General features: G+C 36.3%; 1 protein-coding gene across 2 annotated transcripts in view; it reads right to left on the bottom strand.

Annotated features, from left to right (window-relative positions):
- LOC306845431 (ubiquitin carboxyl-terminal hydrolase 43-like) overlaps positions 1 to 16,626 on the bottom strand; it is a 114,852-nt gene that overhangs the window by 16,794 nt on the left and 81,432 nt on the right. For both annotated transcript variants that reach the window (XM_079378225.1, XM_079378226.1), the window contains exons 7-11: positions 13,094 to 13,256; positions 9,394 to 9,502; positions 5,904 to 6,004; positions 499 to 576; positions 212 to 341 (exon numbers count right to left, since the gene is read on the bottom strand). In XM_079378225.1, coding sequence (XP_079234351.1) covers positions 212 to 341; positions 499 to 576; positions 5,904 to 6,004; positions 9,394 to 9,502; positions 13,094 to 13,256 — 581 coding nt within the window. The remainder of the gene's footprint in view (positions 1 to 211; positions 342 to 498; positions 577 to 5,903; positions 6,005 to 9,393; positions 9,503 to 13,093; positions 13,257 to 16,626) is intronic.

The following is a 16,626-nucleotide window of genomic DNA, read 5'->3' on the forward strand; positions in this document are numbered from 1 at the left end:
TTAAGGGGGTCTGAATACTTTCCGTACCCACTGTATATATATATATATATATATATATATATATATATATATATATATATATATATATATTACATCTCTACATAGTTACTACACACATTCCCATACATATTTATCCAATATTTAAATGAATCAAGTAAGAAAACAGTATAGAAAAGAGAAATAAAAAGAGTGTGACCGGAGGAGAGAGTACCTGCTCCTCTTTGGTGTAGAGCTGAAAACACTCATCCAGCGTGCAGCTGTGCTGCTGAACATGATTCTGCTGTTGGATTCTCACACTTTCCGCATCCTCAATAACTTCCTCTTGAATGTTACCAAAGAGACTGAAACAGATATGAAATCACACATAAAATTACTTTTAAACAATATTACCGAGAAGATTCTTACTAATACTGGGAACTTGACACTTAGGGTGGTTTAAAATTAAATGAGTCGTCTGCCTTCAAATAAGAACATTTTATGAAGTAGCATGTATCTTACCCTTCTTTGATCCTGTTCTCCCATTCAATCACAAGCTTCACATGCAGAGGACCACCAGGACCGCATAATTTCAGGGCCCTGTGAGAGAAAGACCTGATTCAGATTGTGAGTTCGGTATTCAGACACTAGGGGGCAGACTATAATCAGTTTTGTGAAGTTCATAGTCAATTCAGTCTAAGTCAGTACATAATTTGGCACACTAACACTGTCGTTTTGTTCAAGTTTTGCCTTTTCTTTTTATTTAACCTGAATTTACACTACTGTTCAAATGTCTGGGGTCAGTAAGTATGTAAATACTTTTATTTAGCACATTAAACTGATCAGACATTTATGTTTCAAAATATTTTCTTTCAAACAAGTGCTGCTCTTTTGAACTTTCTATTACTTCAGAAAAAAAGTTTAATGATTTCCACACTAATATTAAGCGACACAACTGTTTTTATACAATAAAGCATTTTTTTACTATAATTTAATTAAAGGGATTTTTTTTGGCTATTGATTGTGCAGTAAAGGAGGGAGGGTAAGGACACAACCGAGACAGGAGGTATAACATGCAACAGGCTCATGACCAGACTCAACTATAACAAATGGCACACCACTGTGATACGGCTCTAATGTAATTTCGTTTTCTAGAACGTGTAATTTCATTCGTTTCATCATAACACAAGACAAGAATAAGGAAAAGTTAGAGGGACAGAGAACAGGCTAAAAAAACGTCAGAACAATGGCAAGTTACTTTATCTTTCAAAATTGCAAGTCTAAAATTAGCTTTTTATTTCTCATGTTAATTACCACTTGGATTCATCTGCAGCTCTCACTATCATTACAGGTTCTCAGACTGAGAAAATAAATCAATCAAATATGATTCATGGACACAAATGACAATAATCACCAGGCTACACCACAAGAGAGAGGAAAAACACACAGTGTTCAAGCCCTCACTGTTCACCCTGTGCAATTCTGCAAACAATCGATCAAATATGACAGAGGGAAAAGCTGCAGCAAAAAGGAGTGCAGGGTAATTTGAAGATGTGACTGGAGCATGGCTGAGTTTTTCTGAGAGCTAGGCTAAAGCCAGATTAATTCTGACACGCAGTCCGTCTGCGTTAATTGCGATTGTTTCGGAGAGGATTTAAATGCAGGGAACAGTAATTCAGAGACGTGAGGGGAATTCACTTGAATTCATCAGCTCTGGTCTATTGAGAAGAAAGCTCTGACACAAACACGCAAGGGTTTTCTTATCTCACGCCGAACAACTTATCTTGTCTTACACTGAACAATTTACCTTATCTCAACCTGAACTTTGGGGAGCCAAACACACACACACACACTTAACTTTGTTTCTGGAGTACACTAACTAACTCTGGATACTTTTTCTCCATTCTCTGAACTTCTGTTCATATGAACAATCTATTTGATGATAAATGTTTGTGGCAACCATATGCTTCCTGTCATTACTTGGAAAACGTGGTCTTTTTAACTCAATCTTGCTTGTGAAACCTCTAGATGAATGAATACATCTTCAGCAATGGCTGACAAACTTAATTACTTGCACAGTTAAACACTGCTGGCTTTCAGAACACAAGAGCAGCAGCTTGCGTCAGAGAACAGCAGGTAACCACTTGAGAAATGGAATGTCTCTGCTATCATCTGAACATCATAATTACAAATAAACAACCTATTTATACAGTGACAGACATGGATGAGAGTGCAAAAATGAAGTGTTGGTAAGAAGAGATGGTCAGACACCTCTGCAAACAAAAAAGTAGAGTGCTAGTATCCTGGTATAGTGATGCTATAATGCTTACAACTGTTATTGAACTTTCAATTCATGCACTTTCTAAAAATCTACAAATGATTTTGCAGAAATTATTTGTTAATGTACTTTTGAATGCTAACAAATAGCATAACAAATATTTTTTATCCCCTTACTGTAACCCTACACCTGAACCTACCCTTTACAGAAACTTTTCTGGTATTTTACATTCAAAACACTTCATTTTGTGTGATTTATAAGCTCTTTTCCTCATGGGGACCAAAAAAAAAACAACTTTTGACCCCACAAGGTCAAACTTTACTGGTATTACTACATTTGTGGGGACATTTGGTGCTCATAATGTAGGAAATACCAAGCACACACACACACACACAGTGTGTTTCCATGTTGTATGGGGACATTCCATAGGCCTGTATTTCTATCGCCCTACACCTAAACCTACCACTCACAGGAAACATTCTGTATTTGAGATTTTCAAAAACTGCATTCTATATGATTTATAAGCTTGTTTCATCATGGGGAACTAAAAATGTCTCCACAAGGTCAACATTTACTGGTATTATTATTCTTGTGGTGACATTTGATCCCCATAATGTGATAAATACCAGGTACACGCACAGAGAGAGACAGAGACACACACTCAGACATCAAACTCCATAGTTTGTGATTTCATACATAATCTGATATAAGGATCCATTCCATTTTACTGAACTCTAATTTAAAAACATTCAACTTTAAAGTAGAACACATTCACAAATAAAAACATCATAATTCTGTTATATTCACTTAAGAGGGAGGAAAACAGCCCAGAATATCAGGCACAGAAGCAAATGAGCCTGCCGTCACCACTGTGGAACTGAGTTTTAAGCTCTTTAAATTGAGAAATGGATCATTGGCTTTTGAGCTGTGTGTGTTACACCTACAGCACTGAGAGGATGAGCTCTTCATGCTTTGGCTTGTTGGGTTTGTCTCTCTAGAGCCTCACAAACATGATGCAGAGGAGAGGATACAATTAGTGGTTAAAATGAACAAACTAGGTTAAAATACTGTGATGTGGGTGTTTGGAGACCAATTAAAAAGTTTAAAGCAGCTGGAGATATTAACTTTAGCGCAACTGATGAGCATTTAGGGTGTGCAGAAAACATTCTGTATCATGGAATTTCTAGACATACACTACAGTTCAAAAGTTTGGGGTCAGTATGATTTTTTTAAAGTTCATTTATTTCAGTAATTCAACTCAAATTGTGAAACTGTGTATTAAATAAATTCAATGCACACAGACTGAAGCAGTTTAAGTCGTTGGTTCTTTTAATTGTGATGATTTAGGCTCACCAATTCACTATCTCAACAAATTAGAATACTTCATAAGACCAATAAAAAAAAAACAATTAGTGAATTGTTGGCCTTCTGGAAAGTATGTTCATTTACTGTATATGTACTCAATACTTGGTAGGGGCTCGTTTTGCTTTAATTACTGCTTCAATTCGGCGTGGCATGGAGATGATCAGTTTGTGGCACTGCTGAGGTGGTATGGAAGCCCAGGTTGCTTTAATAGCGGCCTTCAGGTCATCTGCATTGTTGGGTCTGGTGTCTCTCCTCTTCCTCTTGACAATACCCTATAGATTCTCTATGGGGTTCAGGTCCGGCGAGTTTGCTGGCCAATCAAGCACAGTAAAACCATAGTCATTGAACCAGCTTTTGGTACCTTTGGTAGTGTGGGCAGGTGCCAAGTCCTGCTAAAAAATGAAATCAGCATCTCCATAAAGCTTGTCAGCAGAAGGAAGCATGAAGTGTGGACTTCAGAAAACACAGTGGACCAAAACCAGCAGATGACATGGCAGCCCAGATCATCACTGACATTGGAAACTTCACACTGGACTTCAAGCAACATGGATTCTGTGCCTCTCCACTCTTCCTCCAGATTCTGGGACCTTGATTTCCAAATGAAATGCAAAATTTACTTTCATCTGAAAAAAGGACTTTGGACCACTGAGCAACAGTTCAGTTTGCTTGATGGTGACGGTTCATAAACACTAATCTCAGACCATGTAAAAGAGGCCTGGGGGATCCTTAGGTGTTACCCTCAGGCCCTTCCTTGAGTATACTTGTCTTGTTCCTGTAGTGATTTTTGTTAGACAACCACTCAAAAGTAAAGTAACACTGAAGCTGAGATTCTTTCACTTGTATACTTTAATGTGTACTGTAATCTGATTTAACCTTTTCCAGCTTGGGGTGCATCAACAATGATTTTCTAGAAGTCCTCAGAAATGTCTATGACCAAGGAATGTTTATATGTGTTGATCAATGTTTATATGTGAATAAGAGCCTAAATTAAATATGTTTGTCATTTAATCAATCAAGTCTCATAAGGAGACTAATTGAACAGTTGGATTCATGTGTATCATTTTTATGATCTCTTAATCAACTTTCGGTGGAAAGCACTTTCAATGGAGGGACAGAAACCTCTCAGGTTTCATTAAAAATAACTTCATTTGTGCTTCAAAGCAAATGAAATCAGCATCTCCATAAAGCTTGTCAGCAGAAGGAAGCATGAAGTGTGGACTTCAGAAAACACAGTGGACCAACACCAGCAGATGACATGGCAGCCCAGATCATCACTGACATTGGAAACTTCACACTGGACTTCAAGCAACATGGATTCTGTGCCTCTCCACTCTTCCTCCAGATTCTGGGACCTTGATATCCAAATGAAATGCAAAATTTACTTTCATCTGAAAAGAGGACTTTGGACCACTGAGCAACAGTTCAGTTCTTTTTCTCCACAGCCCAAGTAAGACGCTTCTGACGTTGTCTCTGGTTCAGAAGTGGCTTGGTAGCCCTTTTCCTGAAGACGTCTGAGCGTGGTCACTCTTGATGCACCGACTCCAGCTTCAGTGCACTCCTTGTGAAGCTCTCACAAGTGTTTGAATCAGCTTTGATTGACAGTATTCTCAAGCTTGCAGTCATCCCTGTTGCTTGTGCACCTTTTCCTACCCAAATTCTTCCTTCCAGTCAACTTTGCATTTAATATGCTTTGATACAGCACTCTGTAAACAGCCACACCTTTCAGTAATGACCCTCTGTGGCTTACCCTCTTTGTGGAGGGCGTCAATGTTCATCTTCTGGATCATTGCCAAGTCAGCAATCTTCTCCATTATTGAGGTTTCAAAGAACAAGAGATACCCATAATTTATACTGTTGGGATGGTCATTAATTGAAAATCAAATGTAAATATTCTAATATTTTGAGATACTGATTTTTGACTTTCATCAGCTGTATATAAAATAAATGCTGCTCTTCTGAACTTTCTATATATCAAAGAATCCTGAACAAATTTATCAAAATTTCCACTAAAATATTAGGTAGCACAAATGTTTCCAACTTTGATAATAGTAAGAAATGTTAATTGAGCACCCAATCAGCATAAAACAATAATTTCTGAAGGACCATGTGACAGTGAATTATAATATTTTACATTATTACTGTTTTTACTATGTTGTTGATCAAATAGACAGCCGTAGACAGAATCTTTCAAAAACATTGACTTAATTGTACTGCTCCCAAACCTTTGAATGGTAGTGTATATTTAGTGTTTTGTTTTTTTTTCGGCTGGGTTATGTGGGCTCACCTGTCCACGGTTGGGTGGCACAGAGGTCTGTTGGCGTGGGGAGAGAGGTAACTGCAGGAAGCCGACCCACCCACCACACGAATCCTAAACAGTTCAGTAGTCTGTAGAAGGCAAAATAAAGCTCATTATCACAAATACAACACCATATTATTGATTCACTCCATGTGTAGCTTAATTGAACTAAAAGTCATTATGTGGATAAGAACTGCATAAAGATTCATCAAAAACACAAATTTAGTGTTCCATAGGAAAAATAACAGCATTTAGGTTTGGAATGACATAAGGGTGTGAACAGTGGTGCTACATAATTTGTGAATCCTTCAAATGGTCTGCTTTTCTGAATAAATTTGACCAATACTACCATTTAAAAGTTTAGGGTCAGTACGTTTTTCTTTAATGTAATACTTTTATTCAGCAAGGATGCTTTAAATTGATCAAAAGTGACAGTAAACCCTCTTACATTGTTACAAAAAAATGCAACTTTCTATTAATCAAAGGATCCTGAACAGACATATTAAGCAGTACAACTGTTTTCAAGGTTGACAATAATAAGAAATGTTACTTGAGCAGTAAATTAGCACATTAGAAAGATTTCTGAATGATCGTGTGATAACTGAAGCCTGGAGTAATGGCCACAGAAAATGCCACCACATAAATACATCATATTTTAAAATACATTAAAATACAAAACATTTGTTTTTTAAATAATATATCACACTATTACTGTTTTGCTGTATTTTTGATCAAATAATTGTAGTTTTCTGTGACTGGGGATCAGATCTATTTGTGTGTTAAGTTCATTGTCTTGTTGCAGGACCCACTTTCTATTTAGCTTCAGTTCAAGGACTGACACTCTGTAAAAAATGCAGGGTTCATCATTCCATTAATGATGCCAAGCCTAGTACAGAGGCAGCAAATCAGCCCCAAACAATAATAATGCCACCACCATGCTGTACAGTTGGGATGAGGCTCATATTATTGAATGCACTGTTTTGGTTTCCCCCAAATGCAATGCTTCTCATTTAAAACAATGGTTATATTTAGGCCTCATCTGTCCACAAGACATTCTTCCAATAGTCTTCTGTCTCACCCACGTGAGACACCAAACATTAAATGAGTAGCAATATTCTTCTTGTAGAGCAGTGGCGTCTCATTGCCAGAGCTAGGTAGATTACTTTTAGTCTGTGATTAAAGATTACATGAAGAAAATTGTAGTTAGTAACATAATCTAGGCTACTCATTTCAGGAAATGTATTCTGAATACTTTTTAGATTACTTTTTATCAAACACATTTAAAATTTACCATTAAACGTACTATATTGAAATAAAAAAAGCAAAGGGAGAGGAAATATATTCCTGTGTTTTTGGGAATGTAATCAAAGCTGAATGGTATGACACACAGTAGATTTTTAGAAAGGAACATTTAAAAGAGGAAAAAATAAGAATTAGGGAGAATCAATAAATTATGAATAATTTAATGCCATTGTGTGAATAATATGTAATCATGTAATCCATAAAAAAGTAACTGTAATCTGATTATGAGCATTTTAAAATGTAATCTGATTACGTAATCCAGATTCAGATCAGTTATTACCCATGTATACCATTCCTGTTCAGTGTTTGGTTCATAAACACTAATCTCAGACCATGTAAAAGAGGCCTGGGGGATCCTTAGGTGTTACCCTCGGGCCCTTCCTTGAGTATTACTTGTCTTGTTCCTGTAGTGATTTTTGTTAGACAACCACTCAAAAGTAAAGTAACACTGACGCTGAGATTCTTTCACTTGTATACTTTAATATGTACTGCAATCTGATTTAACCTTTTCCAGCTTGGGGTGCATCAACAATGATTTTCTAGAAGTCCTCAGAAATGTCTATGACCAAGGAATGTTTATATGTGTTGATCAATGTTTATATGTGAATAAGAGCCTAAATTAAATATGTTTGTCATTTAATCAATCAAGCCTCATAAGGAGACTAACTGAACAGTTGGATTCATGTGTATAATTTTTATGATCTCTTAATCAACTTTCGGTGGAAAGCACTTTCAATGGAGGGACAGAAACCTCTCAGGTTTCATTAAAAATAACTTCATCTGTGCTTCAAAGATGAACTAATGTCTTACGGATTTGGAGCAATGTGAGAATAACTAAATGACAGAATAATGATTTTTGGGTGAACTAACCCTTTAACTTCCAGGTTTATGTTTGGATATACCAGGGCCTGCTAAACACAATTTTTACCCCATTATTTTTAATTATATGTTAACAAACATATATACTTCTTGGAAAATTATGTCAATGCATGATTGACAACATTTCAAAATCTTGATTCATAAATATTCTAGCACCACTGAAAATAATGAAAATAGTTTCCTGATAATATCACATTCTTTGCATTAACAAATTTATTGCATTAAGAGTTTTGAAAAGGCATTTGCTTCATTCTTTCTCTGGGTATGACAGCAGCATGAGTTATAGTGAAACTGAGGAAGAGAGGAACATCAGGCTCTAAAGATGCAATTTAAAACAGAAATAGAGCAAAATGGAGCTGTACTCAAGCGTACAGAGTGATAAATTAAAGATTTAATAGGAACCAATGAACAGATGAAAACGGCAGCAGTCTTTTGTTAGAGAAGGTGAGTTTATATTGGTCCTTTAATTTATTACGGTATGAAAACATTACAACAATACAACTCTGCTCTCTGCAATCCGTTGAACTGAACCAATTAGGAGACATTGTAAGATCTCTTGTGTCTTTCTCTCTCATTAATTTTCTGCAATACGCTCTAACACGTTTAGTTTATTGTGCAGCGCAAGGCTCCTATACAATCTATCAGGTATAATATCGTAAGCAAAAATAAGTTGTAAGAATTTGCATAAAAAACAGAGTCAGTGAACAGGACCAGTGTTACAACACAGTGATATCCAGTTTTAAAGACTTTCTGCTCAAAGTGGCATTTAATACATTAGTTAATTTGATAAATGTAAGCTGTTAGTCAGTTAAACATATTTCTACTAAAATGTATTTTAGATTTTAACTCAAGATGATTCCCTGACTTTGCAAACTTTAAAGTTAAACTAGTCTATCTTTTTGGGAAAATGGATAAATTTACACATTCCTGTATATTTGAACTTACAATAATCAGGTTCTTCAGCGTGTATCTAAAAGAAATGACTGATAATAAGCACATTTATTCATATTCAGTCAGTAACTCCAACAGGTGTGTATTTAATAAGAGTGAAAAAAATCTATACTCATGATCGCCTCTCTTTCTCTTCATCTCTCCATCGCTTGTTCAACTCATTAGCCTCTATGATTATCCTTCTCCCATGTGCATATTTAAGCTTACAGGGAGAGAGGTGTCATACCGAGGGGCTTCTGTCATAATAAAGAGATTCGGGATCCTATAATTACTTTAACTCTAACCACAGCATATGCGGCTATCGCCAAAACCTGAGACTAGTAATTTATGTTCAGCTCACACTCACCTTTATGATTGTATTTTTTTTAAACAAGTAAAGCTTATTGCAGACACTCTGTTGTAGATGATCCCAAGACAGAGTCCTTTCTACTCTCATCAAGATTGGAGGCCCAAACCTGGAGAGAAAAAGAGAAAGTCAAAATGAGTGACAGGATCAGTCAGTCAGCCGTTTGACTTTACAGGACTAAGGGGACACAGTTTTTCTCTCTCCATGTTCGTCACTAATCACGCAACACTGACGTCCTACATAATCCGCAGGAATGGCTTCCATATACGACAGTCAGCGGGAAGTGAGAAAGAAGTGTTTATTATGTTTGAAATATGGATATTATCTATCTTATTTATTTATCTATCTATCTATCTTATTGTACAGGAGGCCTTTATTCACTTTTTTTTTTTTTACCTTTCTTGCTGGATGAAGGACCATCACCTTCAAGTCAACCTTGCCAAGACAGAACTGCTTGTGGTTCCAGCAAACCCATCGTTTCATCACAATTTCACCATCCAGTTAGACACATCAACCATAACTCCTTCAAAAACAGCCAGAAACCTTGGAGTTATGATTGATGATCAGCTGACTTTCTCAGACCACATTGCTTAAACTTACCCGGTCCTGCAGATTTGCTTTGATCAACATCAAGAAGATCAGGCCCTTTCTTTCGGAACATGCTTCACAACTCCTTGTTCAAGCTCTTGTTCTGTCCAGGCTGGACTATTGCAATGCTCTCTTGGCAGGTCTTCCAGCGAGTTCTATCAAACCTTTACAATTAATCCAGAATGCTGCAGCAAGATTAATTGCTCATTTTTAATGAGCCAAAATGAATGCAAATCACACCTCTGTTTTTCAATTTGCACTGGCTACCAATAGCTGCTCGCATAAAATTCAAAGCATTAATGTTTGCCTACAAAACCACTACTGGTTCTGCACCCCTTTACCTAAATTCATTAGTTCAGACTTATGTGCCCTCTAGAAGCTTACGTTCTGCAAGTGAACGTTGCTTTATTGTGCCATCCCAAAGAGGCACAAAACTAGCTTTTCTAATATTTTTGTATTCTATCTATTTGTTTTCTTTCTATTTATTATACAATTAACAAAAGCAAAAAAGGCATCTAACACTAGCTTGCTCTATTCTTTTTCTATTCTATCTGTTTTATTTTTATTTATTATATAATTTTAAAAAAACTTGCTGCGTGTACTGTGTAAAGCTAACTGAGACTTGTTATAGCACTTACATATCATTGCTCTTTTGTTGATTTTGGTTGCTTCCATTGTCCTCATTTGTAAGTCGCTTTGGATAAAAGCATCTGCTAAATGACTAAATGTAAATGTACATTTTATTACGGATGCGCACACTCTATTTCATGTCTTCTGGACTGTTGACAAAAAGCACCCGCTTACCCCATTGTAAGGCTTTGAGGAGCCAGGACAATGTTTAATATAACTCCGATAGGATTCATCTGAAAGAAGAATCATTTTTGGGCTAACTAACCCTTTAACTAGATAGCCTGTGGAAATTGTGGATGGGGAGAAATTCTGACCACAGTCTATAAATATTTTTTATGATTTTTTCCAGTGTTTTCGGTACAAACATTGGTACAGACTGCTGTGCAATTTTATTTATTTATTTATTTCCACATCAGTCCTTTATTGTGGTATAAACAGGAGAAATACATTTCAGATAAATATAATACATTAATAAATGAATGGGTGAATGGCCAGACCAGCTGTCATCATTTATCAACTATTAAAAAAAAATATATATACATATATAGAGAGAGAGAGAGAGAGATTTGCATGCCGGCTTTTATTTCCAGGTATTTACATCTGAATCTGACACACAACTTAGAAGAGATCACCTTTTGTTTGAACCCACCCACTTGTCATGTGAGCAAAAGTATTGGAACATGTGACTAACAGGTGTATTTTGTTGCCCAGGTGTGTCCTATCACAGTGATTATTCAAACAATAATTAGCACTGAATGTCTACGCTATAAGAAACCAAACTTATTGAGAGATCCTTCATCATGCAGCAAGATAATGACCCAAAACACACTGCCAAAACAACAAAGGGGCAAGAAGTGGCAGTTCATCAGGGGCAAGAAGTGGAAGGTTTTAGACTGGCCAAGTCAATCTCCAGACTTAAACCCTATAGAGCATGCCTTTTACCTGCTAAAGAGGAGACTGAAGGGGGTAACCCCCCAAAACAAACAACAACTGAAAGAGGCTGAGCTGAAAGCCTGGAAAAGCATCACAAAAGAAGAATGAAAAAGTTTGGTTATGTCAATGGGTCACAGGCTTGATGCAGCTATTGCTACTTGCCATTAAGGTGCAGTACACAAACACTTTTTCTCTTTCTCTCCCTTTTCTTTAGGCCCTAAAATGTCATCTTGACATTTGTAAGTGTTTCAGGGGAATACCCGTCATCTGTTTCCACCCATAGCTCTGTGTCCATGGGTGAGGGAGCGAGACTGTGTGCAGCTCTGATTGACAGCTGGAGGGTTAGTGACGAAGACTGTGCCAGATGCAGCACTCCCCAGAGTCCAGGCGATCAGTGAAGCTGTAGGTGGAGCATGCAAGATGATCCCTGTTCTGCAGTTTACTTACTTGGATTATTGATTCTGACAGAGCTGACTGACCAGACTTGTATGAATTAATGTCTTTGTGCATCTTGAACTGTCTCTTGTAACTATAGCAAAGGACTGAATGCTGCAGCATTACACCAATCTGCTTTTTATACTTAATACATTTATTATGTATATTTTTAAATGGGTAAAACAAACAATTCAAAATCTAAATATATCCCTACACATATAACACATATTACATATAAAGCTGAATCATTCATTTTATAATATATTTAACCACCATTCAAGGTTTGGGTCAGCAAAATTTGGTAATGTTTTTGAATCTCATCTAAGCCTTATGCTCACCAAGGCTGCATTTATTTGATGTAAAAAGTACAGTTGTGAAATATTAGAATTTAAAACTGTTTTCTACTCCAGCCTTCAGTGTCACACGATCCATTAGACATCACATCATATGCCTTGACACATTGTTTGATTTAAAAAAAAAAAAAGTTTAAAAGAAGAGTATTAATTTGAAATGGCACTGTTTGTGATATTTCAGATGGTCACCTTTAATAAATTTAAGGCATCCTTTCTGGATAAAAGAATTAATTTGTTAAAAAAAGACATGTTAAGTTCACTTTAGCTAAAGTAAAGGAGTTAAAGTTCAGCTACACCTAGTTCATTAACATAAGGTGAAATATAGAGGCACCAGTATATGAATGTTTATCAGTAGTATAATACTATTGTTTTAATTGCCTTATTGTCTCTGCACATAAAAGTGGGACAGAATATTAAATCATACTGATTCAACGTTTGCAGCAAAAGTTAAAAGAGCTGTATCAGGTTTAAATGTTCAATCTGATAGGGTAGTTTAAATGAGAATTGTGTAATTTTTGCAATGAAAGCATCGTAAAATAAATTAACATGGTCCATAACACAATATTGTAGGCCAGGCTTAAAAAGTACCAATGAATTTTAAACAACATGTAAATAATTCATTCATCATCAAAGGGTCCACTTAATGGGTTAGAACATTTCTCAGAATCTCTGGTAAACAATTTGGTGTTCAGTTGGCGAAAAAGTTTTAGGAAACACTGACTTAGCCATAACATTTGTTTAATATGTAGTGTTTTGGTTACCTTGTAGCTTGTTGGCCAGACCCAGCAACATTGCAGATTAGCAGGAGGATCTTTGAAGAACCACCCTGATTCAAGAATTCTGATGATAACGTCCCTGAGGGTGGTAACCTGTGACCTTCAGGCTCTGCAATGTATGGCGAGGAAGGGAGGGAGTGATGGAACCCTACAATGGATAAAAAGAAATAAGCATGTTATTAAATATCTTAGTGTTTTAAAATAGCAGTATATAATTATAAATAACTATAGAGTTCTTCAGGTCTTCAAAAGAGATACAAAGGAATATCACTTATGTTTCATCTTATTACATTTGCAGTAAGTACAATTCTGTAGCATTTAAATTTTTATTTTTTATATATACTCCACTCTGCATCATGCCTAACAACGTTCCTTAGCTGTTCTAAAATCACTGTAAAGCACAGCTTCTTGGAGCTTATTGCATTACTTCTGACAATGAAGATGTAAATGTAAATGTAGGTGGTCACATGTTAATATACTCAGTATATGATTTCTGAATGACCCATTTTTGCCGCTTAGTTTTCCCAAAAAGTTTTGAATGGAAAGCAGAGGGAAAATTGTGACTTACAGTGCACAATGTTCTCTGACTTTAGAAGATCAATCGTGTTTTGTATATGTTGTATCTTGTGTATCTGGATGTGTTGACTTGACACTAAGTAGTATTTGAAACATGTAGGCTATCATTTCACATTTTACTTCTGCATCATTCCAACTTCCCTTTGGTTTCCTTGGTGACTGCTGACATGATATGATCTTTCACTTCAATCAGAAATGGATCTTTGATCCCGCAGTATGATTAAAAACCAACAATGCAGGACGTTATACACAATCCTAAGCATGAAAAACTTTTGAACTTCAACAAACTCTACTGATGTCACTTTTTCCGCATCGTGACCATTTAAAATGACAGTTTACTTTTAATGTTAATGTGTAATGTGTCTTTTTAAAAAATGTGTCTGATAATTTTTAAATCGGAGGACCAATGTATATTTTATAGCAAACTTTTGGAATAAATTCAATTTTAAAGAACAATTGCATACACAATTCCTATATCCCTATTTGGATGGTAACTGTTTCTCATGGGGACATAAGCTATTTTCAGCATTTACTATTTTCAACATTTTATTGCCGTCCAAATCCAGAATGCCTCTGTTTTTCACCCACCACTCGTGTAAAAAGTAATTTATTGTTATTATTCCAAGCATATGACAATTTATTTACAGAAGACACAGACAATCATGCGACTGACTGTTTTATAAAGGTTGAATTTCTTGGCTGTATTCATTTGTTTAAAAATACGGTAGTATTGTGAAATATTATTAAAGTTAAAAATTACTGTTTTCTAATGTAATTTATTCCTGTGATGGCAAAGCTGTATTTTCAGCTACCATTACTAATCTTCAGTGTCACATGATCTTTCAGAAATCATTCTAATATGCTGATTTGGTATTTCTTATTATTATCAATGTTAAAATCAACTGTGCTGCAGACTGCAATACAAACGAACAGCATTTATTAAAAAATATATATTTTTTGAAACTATGTCAGTGCGTTTACTTGCAGTTTTTATTAATTGAATGCATCCTTGCTGAATAAAAACATTAATTTATTAAAAATATTATTAATAAAAATCTGTCCCCAAACCTTTAAACGGTAGTGTATATTTACGCTTTCTTTAAATAATTAAATAACACGTAAAACTCTATGCTTCCAGATTGTTCCTAGATTAGATTCTACATATGAATACTGTTACATAGCCTGACGATTACGGTATGACACCATCAAAATAATTATTTCTGGATAAATATTGGTTCTCTTTAGCAATCCAATGAAATATCATGTTTCAAGTGCTTATGTATCTTCCTTTCATGGCAGGATGGAAGTGGTTTCTCTCTCACTCTCTGATTCGCTCTCTATCACACACTCACAGCAGGCTTCAGTCGTCAGAGTCTCATTTGAGGGCCAGCTGGAGAAGATTGAAGAGGGGAACTGTGAGCTTGTGAAAGCCTTAATTAAACTTGTCCCTCACTGACACACACACACACACACACACTTCACACTTTTACAGACACAAACACTAAGACCAGCCCACAGCTTGAATGCCTTTGTAGAACAATATAGTTCCTTTGAATATGGACAGAAATCGTATGTTCAGTTTTATTTTAATATTACAAAGAAAAAGAAGTAGTGAGTCATGATCTTTTATTTACAGTGCCCTCCAAAAGTATTGGAAATATGATTAAAAGATGAATATGAGACAAAACTACAGAATGTCACATTTTATTATTGGGTGATTCAACACATAGATGTTTTACCAGCTAAGAAGTTCAGCACTTTTAGAGTTTCATCCCCCTATCTGATGTGAGCATAAGTATTGGAGCAGTTGCCTCACAGGTCTTTCTAAGTGATCAGCTGTGTCCTGTTGCATTAATTCTTCAGATATTAAAATCAGGGAATGTGTCGTATCAGTTATATCCATTACTTCTGTATTCTGAATCTTGCATTCGATGATGACACAAACCAGGATGAAGATGAGGGAGCTGACTTTGAGAGAAAAGCAAGCAATTTGGAAGCTAAAAGAAATGAGGAAGTCAATTAGAGCTATAGCAAAAACAAAGGGCATGGAGAAATCAAGAGTTTGGAAACCACCAGCAACCAACAATGACCCGATCGGCTGAGAAAACAACAGTAGTTGGTGACAGACAAATCATAAAAGCTGTGAAAATTAACCCTAAAAGACGTGTCTGTAAAATCACCAACAACTTCCAGAAAGCTGGGGTGATGCTCTGACAATCTACTGTCCTCAGGAGACTTTGACACAGAATTACAGATGCTACACAGCAAGATGCAAACCTCTGACCAGCACCAAAAACTAGAAAGGCAAGATTAGAGTTTGTAAAAAAGCACAAAGGTGAGCCAGAAGAGTTTTGGAACTGTGTTTATGGATCAATGAGACAAAGATGAACCTTTATCTAAGTGATGGGAAAGCAAAATTGTGGAGAAAAAAGGGAACTGCAAATAATCCTAAGCATACAGCCTCATCTGTAAAGCATGGTGGAGGTGGTGTCATGGTATGGGCATGCATGGCTGTCTCTGGAACAGGCCTTCTCATATTTACTGATGACATAATGTATGATGACAGTAGCAGAATGAATTTGGAAGGGTACAAACCATCTTGCCTACCAATATTCAAGAAAATGCCACCAGATTAATTGGGAAGTGCTTCATATTGAAGGAGAAAATGGCGCCGCTGATGGCAGCTATTGTGCGTTGCTCTTCAGTGTTCGTATTGTTTTTGTTTGTTTTTCCTGTTTTGTGTTTTTCAAATAAGATCAGTTTTACCAGGGATGATCTGCTGAACATTCGGCAGAACACACCACAAAATCTTCTACCGGTTTTTGATTTTTCGGACGTTTTGCTGGACATTGTAGTTGGCGGAGCCGTAGCTCTGGTCAAATGCTACAGGAGGCGCGGACGGGGAAAGAGAGCCGGTGCGCTCGTGAAACTTCGTCAGCGCG

Source organism: Barbus barbus (genome assembly GCF_936440315.1).
Source record: "Barbus barbus genome assembly, chromosome: 25".
Classification (NCBI taxonomy): Eukaryota; Metazoa; Chordata; class Actinopteri; order Cypriniformes; family Cyprinidae; genus Barbus; species Barbus barbus.